The 25,417-nt window shown below is 37.8% G+C and overlaps 4 protein-coding genes and 1 long non-coding RNA gene across 5 annotated transcripts; 4 read left to right on the top strand and 1 right to left on the bottom strand.

Moving 5' to 3' along the window:
* Window positions 1-376: 376 nt before the first annotated feature.
* LOC129376995 (trypsin-3) lies at window positions 377-4,780 on the top strand. Its single transcript, XM_055056721.1, has 6 exons — window positions 377-482; window positions 726-800; window positions 1,536-1,689; window positions 2,519-2,657; window positions 2,752-3,006; window positions 3,650-4,780. Exons 2-6 carry the CDS (start codon window positions 740-742, stop codon window positions 3,797-3,799), a joined length of 759 nt encoding a protein of 252 aa, XP_054912696.1. The 5' UTR covers window positions 377-482; window positions 726-739; the 3' UTR covers window positions 3,800-4,780.
* Window positions 4,781-4,834: 54 nt separating this feature from the next.
* Window positions 4,835-8,580, top strand: pink1 (PTEN induced kinase 1). The gene is made up of 8 exons (XM_055056719.1): window positions 4,835-5,307; window positions 5,665-5,940; window positions 6,227-6,330; window positions 6,424-6,606; window positions 6,728-6,891; window positions 6,986-7,113; window positions 7,645-7,875; window positions 7,969-8,580. The coding sequence occupies exons 1-8, from the start codon at window positions 4,951-4,953 to the stop codon at window positions 8,251-8,253; spliced, it is 1,728 nt and encodes a 575-aa protein (XP_054912694.1). The 5' UTR covers window positions 4,835-4,950; the 3' UTR covers window positions 8,254-8,580.
* Window positions 8,581-9,190: 610 nt separating this feature from the next.
* LOC129376994 (tubulin alpha-1B chain-like) lies at window positions 9,191-12,572 on the bottom strand. The gene is made up of 4 exons (XM_055056720.1): window positions 12,427-12,572; window positions 11,452-11,674; window positions 11,219-11,367; window positions 9,191-10,289 (listed from the first exon to the last, which is right to left on the bottom strand). The coding sequence occupies exons 1-4, from the start codon at window positions 12,427-12,429 to the stop codon at window positions 9,309-9,311; spliced, it is 1,356 nt and encodes a 451-aa protein (XP_054912695.1). The 5' UTR covers window positions 12,430-12,572; the 3' UTR covers window positions 9,191-9,308.
* A 915-nt stretch (window positions 12,573-13,487) lies between these two features.
* agmat (agmatine ureohydrolase (agmatinase)) lies at window positions 13,488-23,259 on the top strand. The gene is made up of 7 exons (XM_055056997.1): window positions 13,488-13,863; window positions 19,668-19,870; window positions 20,042-20,090; window positions 21,082-21,277; window positions 22,231-22,410; window positions 22,739-22,823; window positions 22,928-23,259. The coding sequence occupies exons 1-7, from the start codon at window positions 13,577-13,579 to the stop codon at window positions 22,999-23,001; spliced, it is 1,074 nt and encodes a 357-aa protein (XP_054912972.1). The 5' UTR covers window positions 13,488-13,576; the 3' UTR covers window positions 23,002-23,259.
* Window positions 16,249-17,813, top strand: LOC129377206 (uncharacterized). Its single transcript, XR_008607889.1, has 4 exons — window positions 16,249-16,287; window positions 16,512-16,658; window positions 16,911-17,012; window positions 17,257-17,813. It is a non-coding gene; the product is annotated as an uncharacterized LOC129377206 (long non-coding RNA).
* Window positions 23,260-25,417: the final 2,158 nt, after the last annotated feature.

The raw sequence follows: 25,417 nt of genomic DNA, 5'->3' as shown, positions 1-25,417 counted from the left end.
GTAAATTCAAATGCTGATTTACAATAACGTTTATAAAACCAGAGTTAAAAGATAACAGCAGACAATAATAATGGCTTATTGTGATGAGCTGCTGTCCCATACTGCCAAACAGGTTTTTGCACAGACAGGAATCATTTAAATTCACATTTTGTGCATTTCCAGAAAAGCCACAGGACATTTTTGTTAATTTCTTCCAATAAACAAGAGTCTAATATTTTATTTTGCCTGTAAACCGGTGAGGATTACTGAAGATTGAGGCGTTTCCAACCTAAATACTTCTGGACTAAAAAACTTGAGCCTACAAAACAGAACAACACCATATCTTTGTCATGTAGTAGGTCAGAGCGTGAGATTGTCAGAGGACAGATGGAAAGATAAATTTAACAAAAGATCTGTATAAGGATACAGTTACACTTAAAAAGCCAGGAGGAGAACACTGGTCTCACCAGAAGCACAGAGGGGCTCAAGCTTTTCACCTTACGGTAAGCGAAAGATAATTCAATTGAACTCAACTCTTAATGATCACTGATCTGACACTGATTTACAATTCATATTTAATTTATGTAAATTTGCAAAGAATGCACCTGACATTTTGAGTCAGATGCATTCTTGAGATTCAAACTGTTAAACTGTTTTATATGTTTGTTTAATCATGTTGAAATGAGAACAGATGCTCCAATATATACTGTAATAAAGCTCCAAAAATACTTGCTTTTCTATTACAGATTATTTAACATCAATGATGTCTCCTCAACAAATTGCAGCAGTGCTGTTTATTCTGTCTTCAAAAGTATGCTCACGTAAGTTCTTTATTATATTTTAAAAACATAAATCTTTGAAAATTTAAAACGAATACATTACCTAAGCTGGTGAGCGCATACCTGTGTGTAAACATAACTGTGTCGCATGTTATCTTGTTTACAGTTAAGCCCTAAAAAGATTACTTTTTAGGGGCAAAGTAATCTATTAATTTGAGCAACACATTTCTTCTGACTTCTTAATATGCAATGAAAAAAGTTTTAACTGTAAAAAGCTAAAGTTTAAGAAGGACTTTCCATTTTAAAGACTTGGACATTACCAAAGCTAATAGGTATATCCGAGTGGAAACTTGAAAAGAAGAGTTTGATTATTGTAATGGATTATTGAGAAGGGTATGATTAAGTTTCGAAATGCATATTTAAAAAGATTTAACTAAATTGAGAGCTTTTAGAACTGACATCAATTTTAAATTGTTTTACTAGGTTTTAAAAGGTGTCCTTCTCACTTTCCTAAACTGAAAGAAAAGAAATTTATGAACCAGGGTATAAGTAATTCAGGACTCAACCCAGTGTGATGCGCATATGTCTGTGCACCCTATGTGCACACATGCACAGTATGATAGGCTGAATTGGAGCCCAACCCTGCTCCTATGATATTTTTTTAAGGTTATGGGTTGAGATTAAATTTGCGCACACCTACCAAACTTTTTCTTTTCCTTCTATTAAATGTTACAAGTGCCAAAACCTAAATACCCTCTTGCTCACTGCTGTAAACAGAAGACCTCAATTCAAGGATCATCGGGGGTCTGGAGGTCCAACCGTACTCGATCAAATACCAGGCCTCCCTGCAGACTGAGAAAGGGGAGCACTATTGTGGAGGAACACTGGTGGACAAAGAGTGGGTGGTGTCTGCTGCCCACTGCTGGAGACCGTAAGAACTGCAATTAAAAAGATGTTAAATTGCATTTAATCTCAGTTTTACTTTCATTTTATTTTTTTTTCATTTACTCAATAAATAATTCATTAAATATTTAATGAATAGTTCTCTTTTCATAAAATAGAGACCTATTTAATACGTTTTTTCAACTTAATTTTTTTAAGTTTAAACAAAAATTTTAAGTTTTAAAAAAATTTAAACTTGACCCCTATTCACATAAATAGAGACAATAGCTGGAATAACTTCTTGACAATAAGACTAATACAAACAAAACATTAGCTTATTTAATACCACATTGCTTCATTATAATGATTTTCAAATTTCAATTTCGTTCTTTTTATCTCATTATCAATATTGTTTGATAAACTGACACTTTTTTTTAAATACCACTTCCTTTTAAATATTCAAAACAGATTTTTACAAATTTGTTTTGTAAATCTGTTCTGATTATTGTTTGGTAATTTTTTCACAAGTGATTTGTACATACATATTAAGACATGCATGCATATTAAGTCTACTAAATTCATTAAGTTTTAATGTGTTTAACTGTAAAAATATTTGGTTTATGTAATCTCTGTGTCAACTTCCACTTTTGACTCTAACAGCCCTCTCCTGTAAAAGAAAAATCAGAACTATAAATGTTTTACAACTACGACCCCAGACTTCCACACAATCATGTCTGACAAAAATAGAAGGCCTTTCTGTTTAGTAATTTCTTTAACCTTACTTAAAACAGCAATAGATTTGGATATTCTGATAATTGGATAATTGTTGCTTCATCAATAGATTTGGGGGTTTGAATGGGACTGTTTGTTTTTCCTAGGAGCCACTTGATGATTGTGGTGTTGAGTGAACACAACCTGTATGAAAAGGAGGGACTTGAACAGATCTTTGGTGTCTCAAAAATATATGTGCAGAGCTACAACTACAAGACATTCAACAATGACATCATGCTTATTAAGGTTTGCAGAAGGGGAGTGGTGATGAAATAATAAATACCATGTAACAAAATTGACAAGGACTGGTTGCTCATCATTTCACTGGTTTGTGTTACAGCTCGATAAGCCAGCAATGCTGAACGCCAACGTCCAGCCAGTGAGGCTGCCTGATGAGAGCACCCCCGCAATAAAAGGGGACAGTTGCACTGTGAGCGGGTGGGGTGTGACACAGGTTTATAGTTACGTGCTGTCTCCAGTGCTCCGAGCTGTGGACGTGAAAGAAATATCGATGTGCAACTGGTACTACTGGGGCAGGATCACTGAGAACATGATTTGTGCTGGATCTCAATATGGTGGCAAAGATTCCTGCCAGGTACAAAAAACATTATTCTTTAAGAGTACATGTCTTTATGATCAACTTTTCCTACTGCTTTACCGTCATGGAAGAAAGTTCACCCTCTTTAAACTATAGTTTCACATGTCAGTTCACTTTAAAGTAAATTTTAAGATAGATAATCTGTGGAAAAAAAAACCTCAAGTATCCCTGCCTTCTCCCTGCAGGGATACATCACTCAGTCAGAAATAACCAATCAGAGCCAGGAGGAGGGTGTTAGCGCTATCAATCACTCTCCCCTCCCCTTGCTCTGTGCATCGCTACAGCTGGTTCACTAATGCAACAAATGCTAAGGCTTCTCTGTTCAACAATGGCTGTACATGTGAAACACTTTTTCATATATTTTCTTGCTATATTTAAAAAGTGCCAGTTTGTTTTGTTTTTCAGAGAAAGATATTTCTGTGCTGTCTGAAACAGGTGTTAACATTTTTTTTGTCAAATAAGAAAACAAAGTTTCCAAAGATACAGAAAAACACTAGAGTCCTGAACAGCACTAGAATCCATCACTACATTATGAAAAGCATCTCAACAAGACAAAAAAATGCAGTTTCTGACACTGCACTTTTATTTCAGGTCTGACTAAGTAAGATAAGCTAATCATCCTGTGCTTGGTTAACCACAGGGAGACTCCGGTGGCCCACTTGTCTGCAATGGCAACCTTGAGGGGATTGTCTCCTGGGGCATCAGTTGTGCAAATGCATATTTCCCCGGTGTCTACACCAAAGTGAGGAACTATGTGCCATGGATCAAATATATCATCAATTCTGATTAAACGTCAACACTTCTAACACATAATTTTGCCTTCATATCCTCATCGTACTATAAATAACTTTTAGTATAGCATAATAGCAAATCATTGTGTGATTTTCTTGTATTCATTTTTCCTATGCTTTATATAAAAGTCTTTCTTGCTTTTGTGGTTGTTTTGATGAAATATTATTGTCTTAGAATAAACTGTAGAACTACTTCTCTGACTGTCAAATAAATACAACTGAATTATTTAGGTGGTCACAATTAAGTAGTAATTTATTCTTTGAATGATTTCTAACATATTCCTAAATAAATGTATGTTTATTTGATCTTGTTTTACTTCATAAAGAACAGCATTTTTGTTTTAATAGTTATTGGATCACAATAAACTGCATAGTTAGCAAATGGCCTAAATGAGCTCATTCAATTTTTTCCCAGACGTTATTTCATGTACGATTCATTACATATCAGTTAGTCCTAAATTATCTTTGGGGATGAAAAATTTGCAAATTATTGTCTTGAAAATGTATATTTCAAAGACTTTTGACAATAATGTAAGGTTATAATTCATACATATTAATCAAAGTGAGACAATCAATTTCAGTTGCAAAATTCAACATAAAAGCACATATGTCCTGACTTAATTCAACAGTTCATCTGCTTGTGGGTTAAATGTATAAATCAGTGTAACAATTTTTGAATGTATATTTGCATTACTGCAGTGCTCCTTAAGACATAGCTCAAATAATCTCAAAAAGGAAATAATGTGTGATGTTTATATCTGTATGAACTAAAATCTTTGTGATATAATTCACACACTGGTTGAACCTAAAAAGAATGTGTAAGTAATAAAGTAAATTTTCTAAACTTACAAAGTAAATTGAATAATTGGGTTTTCTGTATTATACTGCATTTTGTTGGTCTCCAGTTAAGGTAGACCCACTCCTGCAGTTTGTCTTTTCCACCAACTGTTTTTCAAAATAAAGAATTCTTGCTGTTGCACTTTTTCAACGCCAGATGTCACTAAAAATAATGCCTAAATGCTTCTGTGGCGCATGCGTGGATGGTGTTGTTTTTTTGTTGCGACAACAGTCCGCGCTACCTTAGAACAACAGTAAACCCGAGACAGAAGTTCACAGAAAGAGCTATTTAAATTCCTTATCTGGGTTCATCATGTCTGTGAAACACGTCATTAGCCGAGGGCTGGAGCTCGGCCGGTCCTTTCTTCAGATTGGTCTCCTTAAATCAGGCGGCCGAGTCGCAGCAAAGCTCCGAGCTGACCGTTTCCGTGTCGGCCCGTCGGTCCGCACCGTTCAGCCTCAGGCTTTCCTGCCGGCCCGGTACCGCTATTACCGCACCTCTCTGAGGGGTCTGGCGGCTCAGCTTCAGTCCGCCGGTTTTAGAAGGAGGTTTACCGGCGCGTCGCCTCGGAACAGGGCCGTGTTTCTGGCTTTTGGCCTCGGCGTGGGGCTTATCGAGCAGCAGCTGGAGGAGGACAGACAGAGCGCTGCAACATGTCAAGAAATACAGGTATGGTGACCTAAAGTTGGACAGATTCAGTACTTCTGTTTCAAAGTCTTCAAGCAATCTTGACTGCTTTTGAAAATTCTTACTTGGTTTGGTCAGACCTCAATAGATTTATTATGCATTTCCCACACAGCATATTTAATTTTTAATCCAAAGGGCAAATAAATGTTACTCTGTCCTCCTGGATGTTATGTTATGATAATGTAAAAAAAAAATCAGCTGTAGCATCCCCTTCAATTTTCAGAACATGTTTGCTGCAGCGGTGGTTCATGTTTGGTTTGGAGATGGTTTGTCCAATATAAAGTGGAAACGATCCAAGTTAGAAATGTCTTGTAACCTGTTTGTCCTCCTAATGCGCAGGCTGTGTTTAAGAAGAAAAAAATCCAGAGCACACTGAGACCTTTCACCTCTGGATTCAAACTAGAGGACTACGTTATAGGGAACCAGATTGGTAAAGGCTCCAACGCGGCCGTGTACGAGGCTGCAGCTCAGTTTGCTCACCCTAAGAAGATGGAGAGAGACTCCACGCTAGTGGAACTACGGGACAATGAAGTGGAAGTCCAGAATGTGCGATCTGCAGCATGCTGCTCCTTAAGAAACTTCCCTTTGGCTATCAAAATGTTGTGGAACTTTGGGGTGAGTGAGTAACCTGCAGAAAATGTTGTTATATAGTGATGAATGAAAGCTTCAAAAAATTGCTCAAATTATTAGAGGTGCTGTCTGAATCAATTACAAATGCTCAAAAATTTATTTTATTTCTTAGCAAAATTATTTATTTATTTTTTATTATTATAAGAAAACGCTAGGAAGCTATGCTAGCCTAATAGAGGTAATTTCGGTTTCAGAATTTTATGCACAAGCCTATTTTTGTTTAAATGTAAACTGATGGAGCGTTCTAATTTTTGCTGTTTTTTGTACACAGGCTGGATCTTCAAGTGAGGCAATATTAAAATCTATGTCACAAGAACTTGTCCCATCTGGTCCTCTGGCCTTAAAACAGGAAAAAGAGCACATTACTCTGGATGGGTAAATATGTGTAATGTGTAATATCTTGTAATCCTGGTCTGATGCACAGATCAAAGGACTACAAACATGCTGATGAATCCTTCTGTAATGCAGACATTTCGGAGTGCTTCCCAAAAGAGTTTCAGCTCACCCAAACGTGATCAGAGTGTATCGGGCTTTCACCGCAGACGTGCCATTGCTACCAGGTGCGGAGGAGGAATATCCAGATGTGCTGCCAGCTCGGCTCAACCCCGCAGGCATCGGGAACAATCGCACTCTTTTCCTAGTTATGAAAAAGTATGGCTTGAAAAAGTTAAATATGGCTTGCCATATTTAATCTAAAATCTCCCACTGGTTTATATTATCAGATTTAACACATGCGGTCCTTCATTGAACTCCTGTTGTTTTTGCTTTATAGTTATCCTTACACACTGCGGCAGTACCTGCAGGTTTCCACACCCAACCGCAGGCAGGGCTCTCTTATGGTGCTGCAGCTTCTGGAGGGGGTAGACCATCTGTGCAGGCAGGGTGTTGCTCACAGGGATCTGAAGTCAGACAACATACTGCTAGAGTTTGACTCAGGTGAGATATAAAAACACACAATAAACCCCAGGTTAATCATGTTTCTATAATATTCTGTAATATTTTGGCCCTCTCTCCTTTATTTGTCTTGTAGGTGGCTGCCCCCGTTTAGTAATTACTGACTTTGGCTGCTGCCTGACCCAGAATGACTCCAGCTTACAGCTTCCTTTTAACAGCATGTGGGTCAGCAGAGGAGGAAACGCTTCACTCATGGCTCCTGAGGTGAGTCTAAATACTTCAACCACAGTAAATATTCTCTGACACAAGTGAAATATTTCAATATGAAACTTCAGGAAGGTAACAAAATTAGCCATGATGTACCTTACCTCTTAAAGTGTCACTTTGTCATATTTTGTAATGCTAAAACTGCAAACCTCAATGGGTTTTGTTGGGATATTTTGACTGTTTAACCCTGAGATGAAATTAGAATTCATTTTATTAATATATTGAATCCATCTGTGTGTAATCTAAACAGTTTAGCAAACCTGTCTGACAAACTTGTCATCACAGTAAGGCCACAAAATATTGTGATAAAACCATAAGTCTGTATTCCCCATGTGTAAAATTAATTAAGACATACTTCGTAAAACTTAATTTTCCTTTTGCTTGACTTTGTGTTGGATCATAGCATAAAAACCAAATAAACAAACTGAAGTTTATTGCTATCATGTAAAAACAAAAAAGTGAAAAAGCTGAATTGACATAAATATTTATGTGTTAAAACTCATTAAAATTTGTTATTCTTGTCTCCAGGTGGCGACTGCAGCTCCAGGTCCTGATGTGGTGATTGACTACACCAAGACGGATGCCTGGGCTGTGGGGGCAATCTCCTATGAGATATTCGGACTGCAGAATCCTTTCTACGGACCTGCAGGATTGCACAGCACAAACTACCAGGAGAAGCAGCTACCTCCTCTTCCTGCCTGTGCTCCAGCGGATGTTCAGTTGGTCACTAAACTGCTACTCAGGAGGAACCCAAACAAGGTAAAAGCAGACTCCTAACTGAAGGACAAGTTAGGACCAAAAAAAGTACAAATACCTGGAATCTGCACTGAATGCATTATTCTTCCCCTGCAGCGCCCCAGTGCTCGTGTTGCAGCTAACATGCTGCATCTCAGCCTCTGGGGTCGCAAAGCCCTAGCCAATCAGGACAGCGCTGCCATGAGAAAGCTGGTTGATTGGCTGCTGTGCCAGTCGGCTGTGGTACTCCTGCAGGGCTGCAGCGGTCCCAGTGGAAACAGAGTGGAGGCGGAGCTTCAGAGGAGCTTCCTGTCTAACCTAGATCTAGAAGAACTGCGTGTTGCTGTGGGCTTCCTCCTTTATGGGCAAGATCAGAGCAGGGTCTGCATCATGTTTCCATAAATTCACTGAAAATTCTTGTGTGTTTAGTTAATAAGCTAGTATAAGTGTTAGTGTTATGCGTCGTTTCTACGATGCAGTTGGAGCACTTTTGTGGATTGTATTATCCTTCTCCTGTGCGTTATACACAATATCCCACACAAATCTTCTGTTGTGTTTCACTTAGCATAAATCTATTTCTAACCAGTGCTCTGCATTTAAATCTCAGGGTAAAAGACATTTGTGTCTCTGCATCTGTTTTTCTTAATGTAGTTCCCCCAAAATGAGTTGTTAATGATACAGAATACTGATGGCTACTTGTAGCGGGGTTGTTAAAGATGCAATATATTTTATTTTTTTAAAATATTTACAAGGAAGAACCACTACACATACAGTAATTTTTAAGCCTACGGCACAAAGTTGAGGCCAATGCGGATTTTTTAAATTAAAACAATGCATTGCACTTGTTAGGCTCTACTGTGTAGGGTAACATACAGTAGTTGCTATTCTCATTAAACACCTGGTTACCATTAAATGTCTCTATAAGATTGCAGATATTTATGTATTTTTCTGCATGCTTTTGAACACAATACATGTGAAAATCTAAAAAAAAAATTGTTTTGCCGTTTGCACTTTATGTCCAAGTTTGCACATTTGCTGAACCCTAACCAAATATTACAGATGGGGGTGCTGCGGAAACTAAATGAAAATATTTAAATTTGTTAGTGTTAAGAAAATGTTTAAAAATAAAGGAGTCTATAAATCTGCAAGTCCGATTTTTTTTTTGTGTGTGTGTGTGTGTACAGAAAAATGTAGTTTTGTTCAAAGAGGGCAGCTGATTTGATGCTTGAATTCTTTGGCAGATTTCCTATAATTTTTTTTTTTTTTGCATTTGTTAAAGAATAAAGCAATGAATAACTGCATCTGTTGGGTTCACAGAAGCAAATAAAAACAAGAAGACTTCAGTTTAGGAAACTTTATTACAGATCCAATCTGACAGGAAAGAATCTTGTGGTAACCTAATATTTAACTTCAGAATTGAGAAAATGTGCTCATCTTAATTCATCCTCGCACTACATTTAATACTCCTCTCCTTCTTCCTCTCCCTCACCCTCAATTGAGTCGACTCCCACCTCTTCATAATCCTTTTCCAGAGCCGCCATATCCTCCCTGGCTTCAGAGAACTCTCCCTCCTCCATCCCCTCACCCACGTACCAGTGGACGAAGGCCCTCTTGGCGTACATCAGGTCAAACTTGTGGTCAAGCCTTGCCCAGGCCTCTGCAATGGCTGTGGTGTTGCTCAGCATGCACACCGCCCTCTGGACCTTAGCGAGGTCACCACCAGGAACCACAGTGGGTGGTTGGTAGTTGATGCCAACCTTGAAACCAGTGGGGCACCAGTCCACAAACTGAATAGAGCGCTTGGTTTTAATGGTGGCGATGGCGGCGTTGACGTCTTTGGGAACAACATCGCCACGGTACAGGAGACAGCAGGCCATGTACTTGCCATGACGAGGGTCGCACTTCACCATCTGATTGGCCGGCTCAAAGCAAGCGTTGGTGATCTCAGCCACTGAGAGCTGCTCGTGGTAGGCCTTCTCGGCAGAGATCACAGGGGCGTAAGTGGCGAGAGGGAAGTGGATACGAGGGTATGGCACCAAGTTGGTCTGAAACTCCGTCAGATCAACGTTCAGGGCGCCATCGAAACGTAAGGAGGCGGTAATGGAGGACACAATCTGGCTGATCAGCCTGTTCAGGTTGGTGTAGGTGGGGCGCTCAATGTCGAGGTTTCTGCGGCAGATATCGTAGATGGCCTCGTTGTCCACCATGAAGGCGCAGTCGGAGTGCTCCAGGGTGGTGTGGGTGGTCAGGATGGAGTTGTAGGGCTCCACCACCGCGGTGGACACCTGAGGAGCCGGGTAGATGGAGAACTCCAGCTTGGACTTCTTGCCATAATCCACCGAGAGACGCTCCATCAGCAGGGAGGTGAAACCAGAACCGGTTCCACCCCCGAAGCTGTGGAAAACCAGGAAGCCCTGCAGGCCTGTGCACTGGTCAGCCTGGAGTAACAGAAACATAATGTGAGTCTGCTGTATAAGGTATAATATATTTTAACTGTAGTCATACTCTTTGGTTTGTGTTCAGACCCCTTGCGTTCCAGTTCCAAGTTGTTTAGGGTATATCTCTAAGCTTCAAAGTCTTCATTCTAGTAAAATACCTAGAGGTCACTCAGACTGAATAAAAAAATATAAATTTTCCAGTCTTAACACAAATTCTTGTTTGGATTTTATTCTCCACTTTGAATGGAGTTTCAAATAGCCAAAGGAGTTTGATATACAGTAGCCAGCGTAGAGGTGCATAAACTTGACATTGTGTTTTTTTTCTAACCTTGTGATATATGTTTAGTGCCCAGTCTTAACATCTGGTGTTGTGAGACTCTGGCTGAATGTGACATTAGTTTGAAAATACAGGTCGATGGTATTCGGAAGATATTAGCCAAAAATGATTGGGCTCCACACAGTCTTTACAATTTGAATATTACACACACTGCAATTGCAATAGATTTGTGATAAATTGTGCAGCACTAAGCCCATCCTATGCAGCATGGGACTGCCACCAACCAAGTCATTTATGAGGATTTAGGATTCAGGGCCAAAATGTTCAGCTTTGGTCTCTGACCAAAGGATTTTCCCTCCTAAACTGTGGAATCTGCAACTTAGGTGGTCGCTTCTCTGATTAATGCTCTCCTTGTGGGATCTGTCAGTTTTGCACTGGGTTCAGTTTTGGTGAATCAAACTAAAAGGGTCTGAACACAAATGCAAGCCATACTTTCAAATTTTTTATTTGCTAAAAATGTTTTTAAAATAATAAATTATTTCCTGTCAACTTCGCACTTAGGTGTAGCATCAAATTCAAACAAAATGCTTTATTAAATTAGGGCAATTCAAGAATTACTTTGTCAAGAGCCTGTTTTGTAAAATTGACCCACCAGTTTGCGGATCCTGTCCAGAACCAGATCGATGATCTCTTTTCCGATGGTGTAGTGTCCGCGGGCGTAGTTGTTGGCAGCATCTTCCTTCCCAGTTATCAGCTGCTCAGGATGGAACAGCTGGCGGTACGTCCCAGTGCGGACTTCATCTAAGGAGGTAAATGCAATAAGATCAATTCTTCAGTTTAATCAGTAAATAATGAGAAATTAATACTAATATTTCTGGAATTTACCAATGACTGTGGGTTCCAGGTCCACAAAGACAGCTCTTGGGACATGTTTTCCAGCTCCAGTCTCACTAAAGAAGGTGTTGAAAGAGTCATCTCCACCGCCGATGGCTTTATCGCTGGGCATCTGTCCATCAGGCTGGATCCCATGTTCCAGGCAGTACAGCTCCCAGCAGGCATTACCAATCTGGACACCAGCCTGACCAACATGGATGGAGATACACTCACGCTGGAAAGACAAACAAAAAATTTTCATTTTTACTAAAGGAAACAATTTTTCAGAGAAGATCAAGACAAGGACAAGAATGGTAAACTCTTCTTTGTAAGGCCATGTACATTTTCTCTGCTTACATTTTTTTTTTTTTTTTACAAAAACAATTCTTTAAAAAATTGCGAGTCTTTGTCCTTTGCTTTAAATAAAGCAGTGCGTTTTGTGCTGCGACACCAAACTGCCAGTTGCTCAGAGGATTACTGTAGAGAGAGGATTATCTAGGTCAGACATGTTGCAGTGGGCTGGCTGGGAAGCTCTGCTCTGCTCAGCCTGTTTGCCATCGGATTCATGCTGAAATAGATTTTTTTTATGGTGAAGAATATATAAATATTTCACTCAGTTTGGTAAAACTGCTTTTTAATTTTAATGGATTGCATTTTGTTAAGTGTTAGATTTATTTGGTGTACATTTACACAAGGACGCCTTACAGGCACAGACAACCAACCTGATAACCTGCTAACGAGTTAATAAAGACATGATGGTTAAAGAAAGGCATGAACACCGATTTAGAACCGCCCTTATATAAGTGAAACATTTCAGACAAAATTGAAATAGATATAATAATACATTTATTATTGTCAATAATAATACAATAATTATTGTCAGGTTAAAAATGTATCAAGACAAAACGCAATACAGAAATGACCTGCTTTTCTTAGATAAGACTTCAAAAATAGCAGCTTTGCAAATAAAATGTAAGGCATGCTTACCATGTTCTCTTGTCGATGTTATGCAATGTATTGAGACGGGTTCGGAGGAGAGTGTGCGTCCGCGCAGCTCTGTGGATGAAAGCTGCTTTGGTGACGCACTGCACGCGTCCTCAGGGAGGATACAGAGGCGCGCGCATCATCCATCACCACCCACACAAACCTGACATCAACCTGTACGAAGGCGCAGACAGAGAGATGCAGCTGAGCCAGAGGAGCGTATCTGGTACAAAAAAAATATTGGCATGGAAATAAATAAATAAATCACAAAATGGTGGATGGGCTAAAGATGAGGAGGTGCGCCATTTTATTGGGAAATTAGGGGACATCCAGGTCTTTCAACACATCGCCCACATCCTGAATCAGATTCTTTATATTGTTTTATTATTATTTTTTAACGTCAGTCCAAAATGACTGAGCCCTTATAGGAAACTGCTTGTGCCACCTTTCAAGCATTTAGACATGTCTTTTCTACCATGCTTTTTTGCAAGAATAGTTTCAGCCAAATTGGAAGAATATTAAGCACGAACAGCCTGTTTCGGGCTCTTCATGCCTCCAAGTACTGTAATCATTTACTTGTATTTCAGTTTAACGAGGCCAAAAACAGCTTCTGTTTTCAAAACATGATTCTCTTGACGCTTAGTCTGAACAATAAAATCATTTCCGGCCGCACTCCATCGGGCCTTTTTGTAGGACTGAATATTTATGGAGTACGGCACGCTGTACATGTAAAATGTTTTTTCTTTTTAATTAGTTTTTTTTTAATTAGCACCAACCTAAAAGTCACACACATTGTTCTGTAATGTTGAACTCTGATCTGTTAAGTGAGGCTCCTCCCACAGCCCGCCTCCATTCTTAAGAATATTAACTTTTGCTGCGTTCAAGCTTCCAAGTGCGTTGTGTTTTCAATGCTCACAAGCACAGGATTAATGAGAAAACACTCTATCTGCCAGCTGCTGTGACAGACATAGTGTTTCTTTATTTGGATGACTATTTCAATACCTAACATGTACACGGTCAGTTAAATATAACTGCATATAGTACAGATTCTAGTCATGCGGTTTGACGGATACATGATTACGAGCTCATGAACGTCACAGAGTAGGTTGCCCTTTCGCACATACCTTTGTTGTATTTCACTTAAACAGCAGACATGTTTTGGAGAAACTTAAGTTTAACTCGAGCAGCAGTGACTTTCTTTTCCTTACCGCCCCGACAAGCTTTGGGTCTCTGCAGCAGCCGAACCGGAGGGTGCTTAATTCCGAGCCGGGAGAGCTCCGGGACCCGATACAATGTTCCACCGAGCGCAGAGTTTGTTGCACGGGTGTCTGGGATCTCCACCATGGCCAAGTTACCTTATCGTGAGACGGCCGACGGGCTGGACGCGGCGTTCGTTGGGGTTCCGATTGATAGTGGGACTTCGAACCGGCCAGGAGCAAGGTGCCATTTGTCCTCCTCTAAGTGGTCAAACATAGAAAGAGTGTCATTAGTGATTTACTGTAGTTAAAAGGCATATCTTTTCATGATCTTGACTATCCACACTGAAAAAAGTGTGATCAGGGTTAAGTAATATTTACTAAATAAATAAGAGCAAACTATACATAATAAAAAAGACTTTGTGCAGTTTTGAATCTCACTGAGTTGAATTAACAAAATTTTGAATATATTTTAATTGCATTCTACTCGGTTTTTATTTCAATAAAATCAGCAGAAAAACAATAAGTAGAATTTATTTATTTTCATAGGTAAAGTCAAAAGTGCAGAAAATTGATAAATTTTACTCATTGGGAGGCCTTTATTTTTCCCGCCCCAAAGCATTTGAACATCCAGTCTGCTTGGCATTTCATGGACTACCGTTTGCTTAAAGGTAAGACATGTTTTAATTGTTCTTAGTTAAAATAATTCAAGTGTCTGTAGCAGTTAAACGTTGTCTTAAGTTACTGCAAATGACCAAACATGGCAACTTTAAAGTTATAGTGTGAAGGATTTGAAGTCAGTCATCTTTGATTTGACTAAATACATCGCAATGATTGAAAATGTAGTCTCAATGTCACAATTTAATGTGACTAACGTAATACGATATATAGTGGCCGTAGAATACAAGCTACTCTTTTATTTAATGTAGTTTTTTGGCCTCAGCTCAAGCTCCCTCCCCCACCTTAACAAGCTAGCTAGCATGTTTGGGCTCCATAATGGAGGAACAGACGTTGTTTTCAACGGTGAGAGGCTAATCAACTTAGGAGTTTCGTTTAAAGTTACTGCATTTAGTTTTTACTATTAAAATATACTCAAGTAGCATTTTTACTCAAATAGCATGTTAAAAGCTGATTTCTAATCAGTTTTTATAACGTTACACATTTCGGAAGAAAAATCTGCCTTTTTACATTTTGAGACAAAGTGCGCTGTTTCTTCTTTCTTCTTTTAATTTGCCGTTATTTTCATGGAACGTCTGTTATTGTGTTTTGAGCACAGTGGCTGGTGTTTTGCTAAACCCAAGTTCACCGGCTCTCACTGAGGCTCTCCATTAACGTTACGTTAGTTACATTCAGATGGCACAAACGGCTTTCTCGTTTTTTCCTGTTTTCTCGGAAAAACGTTTTGCTTTCAAACTGTGGTTGCAGCTCACACTGACAGATAAACAGTGAGATGCGTCTGTGAATGTTGGGTTGAAATCAGTACGTAGAGCTTCGTACTGACTGCTGCCACAGAGAGACTGAGAGAAATGCTTCGTTAGTCCGTTTTGGGCATCTTTGACTTTAATATTTATTGTTTGGCATTTGTTGATGTGCATATATCTGTGGTGCCTTTAGATGTGCTGCATTCAGACAGACAGGAAGCTTTAAGAGAAACATCACCGCTTCTGTCTTCCGTGCAGTTTGCTAACACTGTCACTTGCTATGGAGCAAAGTACACTGTTAGGATGAGCTTGCCTCATGGCTCTACTGGGGGACTTCCTGACTTTGCTGAGATTATTCAGATAGCCATTTTAAACAACCGTGCACATTTCATTGTGAAGTCACTACAAGCATGGCATGAAGAGCATCTTAGATCTTTTCAACTAGAGAACACTGGCAAAATGGCTCTTGTTGAGCAGCAGAAACTTGGTGATGTACAGTGTACATGGCTGCATACAGTGTGGGAGGAAAACGCTTGGTCACACTAAAACGTCACATCTGTTGTTTGTTTTAGGTAATTTTGATAAATTATGTTAACCTTTACATCTCATAACATCTGTTTTTAAAACCATTGTTCTGGAAATATAACAACAGGATCCTTTTTTGTTGACATTTTAGCAATTTAATAATCATAATTATGGCACACGCATTTAATGTTACGATTATAAGTGTGGTGTTCCACTTAAATAAGTACAGATTTTATTTATAAATGTTTTTTATACAGGTTTTTTATGTACTGTATAACAATATATTTAACTTTTGTCTATTCTTGTCTGGATGGCAGAGATGGAGGCAAAACTCAGAGTAATAATTGACGACCGAATTGAGAAGTTGGTCCTCCCATCAGGCATCCCGCCCACTGTGGAGGAGCTGCATAATATTGTGAAGGAGACCTTTGGATTTCTACTGAGTTCAGTCTTCAGTATTTTGATGTGAAATTTGAAGATTATTTTACTCTTCACAACAGTGATCTTATCAAACACAAAGGCACCATAAAGGGAGAGGATGAAGAAAGTCAAGAACAAGAGAGGATTCAGTTGTTTACTGAAGTAAAGAAAGAGGACAACAACGCATTGATAAAAGAAAAAATGGCCAAAACATTTGCACACAGAAGAAACGAAATCATTAACCAATCACCCAGTATAGAGAAATTAAAGCCAGATGGCCCGCTCTATTTGAGCCGTCTCACGTGAGTTATAAGTGCATGCTAATCAGAAATATTCCTAGTCAATGTGAAGGATTGCATTTGTGATTCTGCATTTAGCTATTTGATACAAAATGTGTTGCGTTACTGTCATCTATTTTATAGATCAAATTTGATCCATCTTCTTGCTTTTGAAAAATGTCGTAAGAACAGTATGTATGTTTGTAATATTTGAGGCTTTAAAACTGGTTTCATGATTTATCTTTCAGATCCAGGATGAGTTTCACAGAATCACAATGGTGCATCTTGAATCAAAGATCATGTCCAAACTGGATGAATATACTCCTCGACTTCTGAACCTCTTCCACTCCAAGGGCGGAACCATGGAGTTGAGGTTGCAGGCTATCCTACTCGAGGTATCTTTCATTGAGCATTATGGTTGCTAATATTTCATTCTCAAAATTTTGTGTTTAAACTTCTGGAATATCATTACTTAAATTTACTGGAGGTTAGTCTGTGATTCTCTTTATCAATGGAATATGAAATAATCGCATGAAAATTTGTTTCAGTAGTGTTTTATTACACTGGTCCTCAAGATGGCACAGGAAGGATCCTTGAGCTTATTAACAGTAATATAAATCACCAGGTGTTTATTTTTTTCGTTTCAGACTCCAAGCAATCCTGACATCAACATGACCAGAGATGTTACCATTTGATGTTTGATGATGTACCTTGGGGAATCTACAGATCAACTCTTACAAGAGTATGATGTAAGTTTAAGTAGATATTAAAATATAAAGTAGGTGATTTATCTCATCTCTTCTAATTGGTATTCGTTGGAAATTTTTTAGTGTTATCTCATATTTGTCTAAAACACTGACAAATAGAGTGCATTACAAGCAACGGCTGACAAACTCCAGATTTTCTTGTCCAAACAGTTGTAAGCAATTTGGGAAATAGAACCTTCTCCTTTAGCTGTACTGTCTAATATGCACAATGTTCTTGCTATTACAGGATGCTGATGAAGACAGTGTGTCACAGGACCTTGCTGTTCAAAGCCTGAAGATCTACAACATCAAAGCTAACACGTCAGAGGATCCAGACATCGGTATCGTGGTGGACAGCGTGAAAATTCTAACTGCTCTGGGTAACTTTAAAAGGGCTTGCTCCCTGCTTGTTGGATTGGTGTATGCTATGAGTCTTGCCTATCCAAAGAAGCTCAGATACACGTTTGAAGTGTTTCAGAAACTTCTCCTCGGACTGGATAGTTCAAAGCTCTCCACAAAAGTGAACAGCCTCAGGAATAAACTAATGGCTTAAGAAAACGGACCCTTACTAAACAAAAGGGAATAGACAAGCCACTGTCAAAACCAACACGCAAAACTTTGTGACATGCTCTGTGAAGTTAGTTAAAATTTGGGTAATTTTCAGTTCAGTGGATTTCTGCATGTGTATTTTTTCTTGCAGTACATTACAGTTAACTAGCCTTTCTAAGGACTGACCCCTTGTTCTCATATGTGGTAGTGCGGCCTGTTATATGGCTTTGGATCTGTTCAGGTCTGTCACATGAATCCTTGTCCCTTATACAGCATAGAGAATCCACTATTGCCTTTTTGGAGAGTCCATGCAGGCTTCACCACTGAAGGGTGATGATCTGCAGGCTGCAAAATGCTGTTGTGTTTCATTTGCACTTTATATAATATGTTTTTTGTTCAGTTCTGTCTTTCAACTTATTTTTCGAAAAGGAAAGTAAGTGTCACGGAGCCAACAGCCCCAACACAGTGACAAGATGTAGCATGAACATGCAAAACAAGAAAATGGAAGTTTTTATGCCTCAAAGGTCTCGCCCATCTTTCACATATTGTCATGTGTTTTCCCCAGGTAAGATTTATACTTGTGTTGTGCTCTGCATGCCTCTTAAACATAAAGTTAACTATGTTTATGTGATTGATAAATTGTTGAAGCAAGCTTAACTGAGTCCAAGTTGATTTTTGTTGATGTGATGGCTCTAAAAAATCATGTTAACTATACTTTGAGCAGAGTGGCACTATGTTTTGACTTGATACTGATATATTGTATATTGCCCCTTCTCTGTTTTATTGTTGTATTTTGGAATTTTGCACTTGTTGGGTGCTGGATAATCACGTTTTATAAAGTTTCACAAAGAAATGCTGCTGCTGTTTAATTTGTTTTTTGATGCCACTCAAGTTTGGTCAGTATATTGTGTAAATTAGACTTAAAAAAATTATGGCAACAAAGTGACACTCAATATTATTGAATAGATTTAAAGTCCTATGACACAAATAATAACTTAGAATTTATCAATTATTTTAGCTACAAATGACTAAGAACAACAGTGTTAATGTGTTGAATCAAGCAATAATGTGCTAAAATATGAGTTTATCATTTATATTATTTACTTAATCCAAATAATTTTTATGCTGATCTTTAGTAAATCCAAATCAATTTCAGCCATTTAATTAATAAATATAAAATTAATTTCACCTAGATTAACAGTAAATATGAATCAATTTCCCACAGATATTTCGTAAATCTAAATAATCTTTTCTCAGAAACTTAGTAAATAGAAATAATTTTTCCTTGTAAAATTGAGTTGGATTTACTAAATATTTTTTGTCAATATAACTTATCATTTGGCTTGATATTACTAAATCCAAGACATTTCAGCTGTTGATTTTATTAAGATGTACTTGATTTTTTAAGTTAAGTTAAGTTAAAATATTCAATACTTTTTACTCATTATTGTAGAACATAAAATCTACTCAATTATATTACGTGTCACTTTGTTGCCTCAATTTTTTTGAGTAACCATTGGTCAAATTTTTCTGAGTGCAGCTTTATGCATGAAAGAGTGCAAGACTGTGAAAAGTATTTGCCCCCTTAGAAATTTCTTGTTAATTTCACTGACAATCAAACTAACCTAAGAGCAGTTTTCAAATAATAATTTCCAAAACCAGCCAGGTCCTAATAACTGCTCGTGACACTCTAGGCAGCAGTAAAACCCATCGATCTGATAACTGCCAATCAGAGGAGGGATTTTGGCCCACTTCTATTTGCAGAATTGCTGTAAGTTCCGTGTACCATGGAGGATTTTAAGCAATGGACAACTTGTATAAAGTCGTCCCAAAGAACCCTAATTGGAAGTCCAGACATTGACTAGGCCACTTAGTGTGCTTCAGATTCAGTTTTCTCAAATGGCCAAGTTGAACAAGAAAACATTTGTTCCCTAATCTTTTTGCACTCACTCAGACTATCTCTGTCTGATATTAAAGTTTTCTTGATGATTTGAAACAATTAAGTGCAAAGAAAAACATAAACAAACCAAAACAGAATGTGCATGGGGTTTGCAGGGTAACAAATTTAACTGCATGTATTAATGTCTACGCTTTATACACACTCTACAGGTTTGGTCCACGACAGATCAGAGCAGAGTCTGCCTTGCTAAGGGCTTACAACAGTGGCACCAGGGCAGCGCCTTTCGAGTCAGTGATGGTTGCTGACATCGGGGACGTAAACGTTAACTTGTACGATTTGAAAGACACCTGCAAGCGCATCACGGAGGCCTACAGAAAAATACTGGCCACTGGCTGTATACCTCTGACTATGGGTGAGAGCGGCTGAGATCATAGATATCAACTGTTTGCTCAGGTTTTCAGAAAACAATAGCTCAGTAAATGATTTGGCATCTGGAGACAAAGTCTGACACCTGTGTGCAATAATTAATTATCTAGTATGCTCTTTCATAGCTAATATGTAAAGCAAATGTTGGTATTTGCAGGTGGCGATCACTCTATTACGTACCCAATACTGCAAGCTGTTGCAGAGAAGTAAGTACCCATCATTAGAAAGAGCTACATGATTGAGATGATCAAAATTCAAGATTGTTCAACCAAAGTGTACATATACTTTTTAAACAAAAATTGAGGATTTGAACCCTAATTGAGCTTGCGATTATTTATCTAATTTCACTATCCCATTTTAGGCACTGGATAGAAGAAAAATAATTTTTTCATGCGGGTTTGATACAGAACAGAAGCAGCCCAGTGAGTTGTGGTTCTTGTTGGTTATAATTTCATTAAACATAGTCTTTTATGGTCTGTATTCTGTCAGGTAGATAATTCACTCCAGGCTTTCCTTAGGAAGGACCTGGCAGCATATATTGTTCCAAAACCTTGAATAAAATTACTATTGGTGTCTTCACAAATATGTGTCTTGGCACTTCATCCACACCATAAAAGTCGCTGAACGTCTTCTTTTCTCTTTAGCTAAGTGGATTCAGTCTTGTTGGGATTGAGAAATTCATTTCAGCTTTTAGATTAATTAGTGAAGATTCAGGTTTGTTTTTCCAACTCCAAAAACGACTTTAAATTCCTTACTCATATGGAGCTTTTTCTTGGCATAGCAGCTGCACAACAAACTGTGATTTCCAAAGTTCTCCTGAACCAGTCTGTTTTTAATTGAAAAGCTAATGATGGAGGTTTATTTTAAGCAGGTATGTTTGTTTTTGATGCATAGGAGGAGAGGGGGGTGTAGAATGAGATTTGCTACATAGACATGTTGTTTTTACACCTGTTTTGATTTCTGGTGTGTGTATGATCATGTTTTTGCATAAGAAAATATGTACTATTATAGAATCTGCATAAAAGTTGTAGAAGCTGCTTTCTGCTTATTACAAGATATAATAATTTTCTTACATTAAAATTATTTCCAGAACCACAGATTGAATCATGCGACCCAGTTTGGGACCTAAAACAATTTCACTGTAAAATATATCTATTGAATACTCCACATTTAGTTGTCTGTGTGATAACTTGTCAGGCATGGCCCGGTGGGTTTAGTTCATGTGGACGCTCATGCGGACACCAGTGACGTGGTTCTGGGGGAGAGGATCAGCCACGGGACCCCGTTCAGACGCTGTGTAGAGGAGGGGCTCCTGGACTGCCGGCGGGTGGTTCAGATCGGCCTGCGGGGGAGCGGGTACTCAGCGGACGCGTACAAATGGAGTCGGGCTCAGGTACAGTCTGGGTTTCTGTTACATGGATCCCTCATGATGGTTTTACACCATACTAGTAACAGTGTTAGAAATGTCACACTGCATTGTTAATGGTTTGAAACCTGTAATCAGCCAGTTCAGGGCTGCACTGTGGTGAAAAGTGTTTGGAGCTGAAATCTTTTCTTTTGTCATTTCTTCCTTCCTGTTATTGTCATTCCTTACTTTCTTCCTTTTTTAAATAATTTCTTGTACTTTCTTTCTATTCTATTTTCTTCCATTTACATTCTTCTATTTATCAGTGTTATTTGGGTCTTTCCTGTCTTTCCATCCTTTCTTCCCTTTCTTATTATTTCAGTTTTTTGTCTTCTTCTCTCATACTTTTTATATCATTCATTTTTTCTTTTAAACATGCTTCTCATTCCTTCGATCCATTTTCTCTTGATTGGGTCCTTCTTTCTTTCCTTCTATTCCTCCCTCAATTCCTCATCTTCTAACTCCCTTCTTTCTTTCTTTCTTTCTTTCTTTCTTTCTTTCTTTCTTTCTTTCTTTCTTTCTTTCTTTCTTTCTTTCTTTCTTTCTTTCTTTCTTTCTTTCTTTCTTCTTTCTTTCTTTCTTTCTTTCTTTCTTTCTTTCTTTCTTTCTTTCTTTCTTTCTTTCTTTCTTTCTTTCTTTCTTTCTTTCTTTCTTTCTTTCTTTCTTTCTTTCTTTCTTATAGCCTCTTCAATTTTCTCCTTCTTTTAGTCTTTATTTCCTTCCTCATCTCCTTTTGTATTCTTTATCTTCTCTGCCTCCTTCTTTCCTTTTTTCTAGTCTTTCCTTTGATCTAGTCTTCACCACTTCCTTATTTCTTCCTAATCTAAAATGTTTGCATTCCTTTGCGACATTCAGGTTGTAACAATCCTTTCCTTCATCACATTTAAGTCACAAAGCAATGAAAACAATCCCACATCTTCCCATTTTTTTCTTATCTGCAGGGTTTTCGTGTGGTCCAGGTGGAAGAGTGTTGGTTCACGTCTCTCTCGCCTCTGATGTCTGAAGTGAGGGCTCAGATGGGCGATGGCCCGGTCTACCTCAGTTTTGATATTGACGCTCTTGATCCAGGTTTTGCTCCCGGAACAGGAACACCGGAGATAGCAGGACTCACTCCCATACAGGTAAACACAAGTAGCAGTCATTATAACTTGTCAATGAAATGCTGATTTAAACATTATTGTCTGGGTTTTACCTGTAAGGAGATTCTAATTTATTAGATCTAATACTAATTTTAAGAAACCAAAGATAATAAATGAAGGCTGTACGTTAGCTCTTTAATATTAGACATTTTCCTTTCTTTAATTGGATCAATAAAAGTTTGATCCATCTATATAGGATCATACAAGTTAACAAAAGCATTTTTCTCATAAAATCTTTGCTTGTTGACAGATGTTTTGCTATGTTTTTCTTTTCTCAGATACTAAAATCTTTTTTTTAAATTGAATTTAGGGAGTTGAGATTATCCGAGGCTGTCGGGGTCTTAACCTTGTCGGATGTGATCTCGTGGAAGTTTCTCCACCTTATGACACTACAGGTATTTTCCACCATCGATTCTTAAAAAACACTACTAGTTTTAATTTATTTTCTGTAGCATTTTTAAAATAACTTTGTTATATCTACTTTCATTCTCTTTAACAGGAAACACCGCCTTGACTGGGGCCAACCTCCTTTTTGAAATGTTATGTGTTCTACCAAAAATAAAATACTACTGACCTGGATGTAATATTTGATGCTACTTTTAAAATTTTTTAAATGTCATCAAGGTTAACTTGAGGTTAACAGCTATGTTTTAAAAATACATTTTCATTTCCGGTCCATTTTTATTCCAATTGTAATTAAATGTTGTACTTTGATAATTACATATATTAGCAATTTAAGATGAGCTGAAGCTATTTCTCCTGTAAAGAACCTTAAGGTGACTTTTGCTGGGAAATGACTAATAAAATAAACTAAACTGGAGTTAAAAGAGATGTTTCACATTAAGAACTTTATTTTATGTTAATTTATTCCTGAAAATGATGCACAATGTGACAGGGTCAGTGACATTGACAAAATCATAGTTACATTCTGGGTTTTTTCTTTTCTGAATTGAAAAACAAAAATGTATATACCAGTAGCTACAGAAAACGTTTGCACTTGTGGAGCCAGAAAAAACTTAAAAGCAGTAAATTTCAAAATTAAGAGAGTGTAATTTGTTGGATTTTTATGAGAACAGCAAAATATACACCTAATTTTATTGCAGTCAAATGATGACACAATAAAAATACAATTTTACCATTCTTATTTTGACTCATGCTCACCAAAGATGCCAATAATTGTGGGCTTTGTTTTATACATTTACCTACTAATCACTTATTGCCATTTCATTATTAGACAGCAACATACAAGGAAAACCTCTTGGGTTGCTTAACCCAACACATAATCTTATGTATTTGAAACACTTACTTTGTGTCAATGTGCTAGAAAGCAATAACAGTTTGTCCTCTCATTCCTTTATTTAGCTCTAGATTTGAATTAACACTATAAAAAATAAAATTATACAGCATTCAGCATAATTAAATGTGCATCAGGCACCAAGGGCGTTGACCTTGTGTGACAGGGGAAGGCAATCATTCTTTGTTTTCTACAGCTGCACGGGTTGGCAACACACATTGTGCTACAGTTACATTGACTGCATTCGGGTTCTTAGCTCTTAAAACCCAACATCATCTTAGACAATTTAGAAGCAAGAAGGAAGAGTAATTTAAATAATATATTTAGATTAAGCATCAAATAACGTGCTGCAATTATTAGCAGACAATGTTTCTGTATCATCAGAGGAGCTTAGACGATGCTGAGAATAATTGCAAGCGGAAAAAAAACAAGCAGGCGGTATTGTTTATCCCAGAATTACCCGTTTACTTAACATTTTGGAGCATTTTTCCACATCTTTGCTGCCAGCTGAAGGCAAGGGAGGAGTTTCTAAATCAGACCGCTGTGGTCAGAAAGATGCTTTAAGAATGCTCTCACAAAGAAAAGTTTACTCCAGAAATGAACTCTCTCGAATGTCCAATAGGGTCTGAAACAGGCAAACAGGAATTCCAGCTCTGAAGCTTTCAGCTAACTTGACTCATGATACATTTTATATTAATACTTGGCTTCATGTTAAAAGCAACACTGCTCCAATTATTTTTTGGAGAAGGTCTAGTATATTCCTAAACTCCTGTGATATAACACTGTCTTTTCATTTAAGATGTATGAACTATGTTGTGTGATATTGGAAGCATTACATTTGTACTTTGACTATAAAGCTGGTTGTTGGAACACTGACTAAATTCCTGCCCAAGTTGTTATTAGCCTTCTCTGTTTTTGTTTCACCTTACAGAGGAGAGGGACTTCTATTTAGGGCTCCTCTTAATTGGCAGCAGCTGTCCTTTTTAAACTTCAGAATGATTCAGTAAGCTTCCTTATACAAAAAAACAACAACCCCAAAACAAACAAAAACAGATGCAACCATTCAGCTGACAGCACTCAGCAATTTTTACTGGAAGTGGTAAATGTTGAGGACATGCAACACAAAGGCCTTCATTGTTCCTCAGTTTTTGGAATTTAACTCTTCCCATTAATATTTAGCTGCACTGTAATGAGTCTCAGCATAACGTCGTGCCAGCAGAGGGCGCTCAAAGCTCAAAGTACTCTGATCTTACGATTTTTAAATCCTACTGATATTACTAGTCAAACTAGTTTTAATGACTTGATTTATTTCATTATTTCTTTTACATTATGAAACGTTCTAACAATTTAAGACACTTGATTTGGATGGCTTGAGGTGACTTTAAAATTATGCTTCCAGAGGGTGTGGAAAGCATGACTGAAAGTGAGGAACAGGTTTATCACGTTGTAAAAGCTGTTGCGATATGTTTCGGGTAATGCTGCAATGTTTGCTTATGTCCCACGGGAGAACTTTTAATCAATATTGCTTAAATATTGGACAATCTATACATAAGCTCTGCATTAATGCTCAACCTTACCTCTGATACAAATGAGTCTTAATTTTTACCATGGTAAAATAAAAGAAATAAAGGAAAACAGCTCTATTCCTCCATATCTCTTACAATTATTGCAATTCCTCTATAACTGTTAGTATTA

Source organism: Poeciliopsis prolifica, unplaced genomic scaffold, assembly GCF_027474105.1.
Source record: "Poeciliopsis prolifica strain line A6 unplaced genomic scaffold, Auburn_PproV2 SCAFFOLD046, whole genome shotgun sequence".
Lineage (NCBI taxonomy): Eukaryota > Metazoa > Chordata > Actinopteri > Cyprinodontiformes > Poeciliidae > Poeciliopsis > Poeciliopsis prolifica.
Note: the sequence above shows the minus strand (reverse complement) of the source record. Positions and strands in the feature narration are given on the sequence as shown.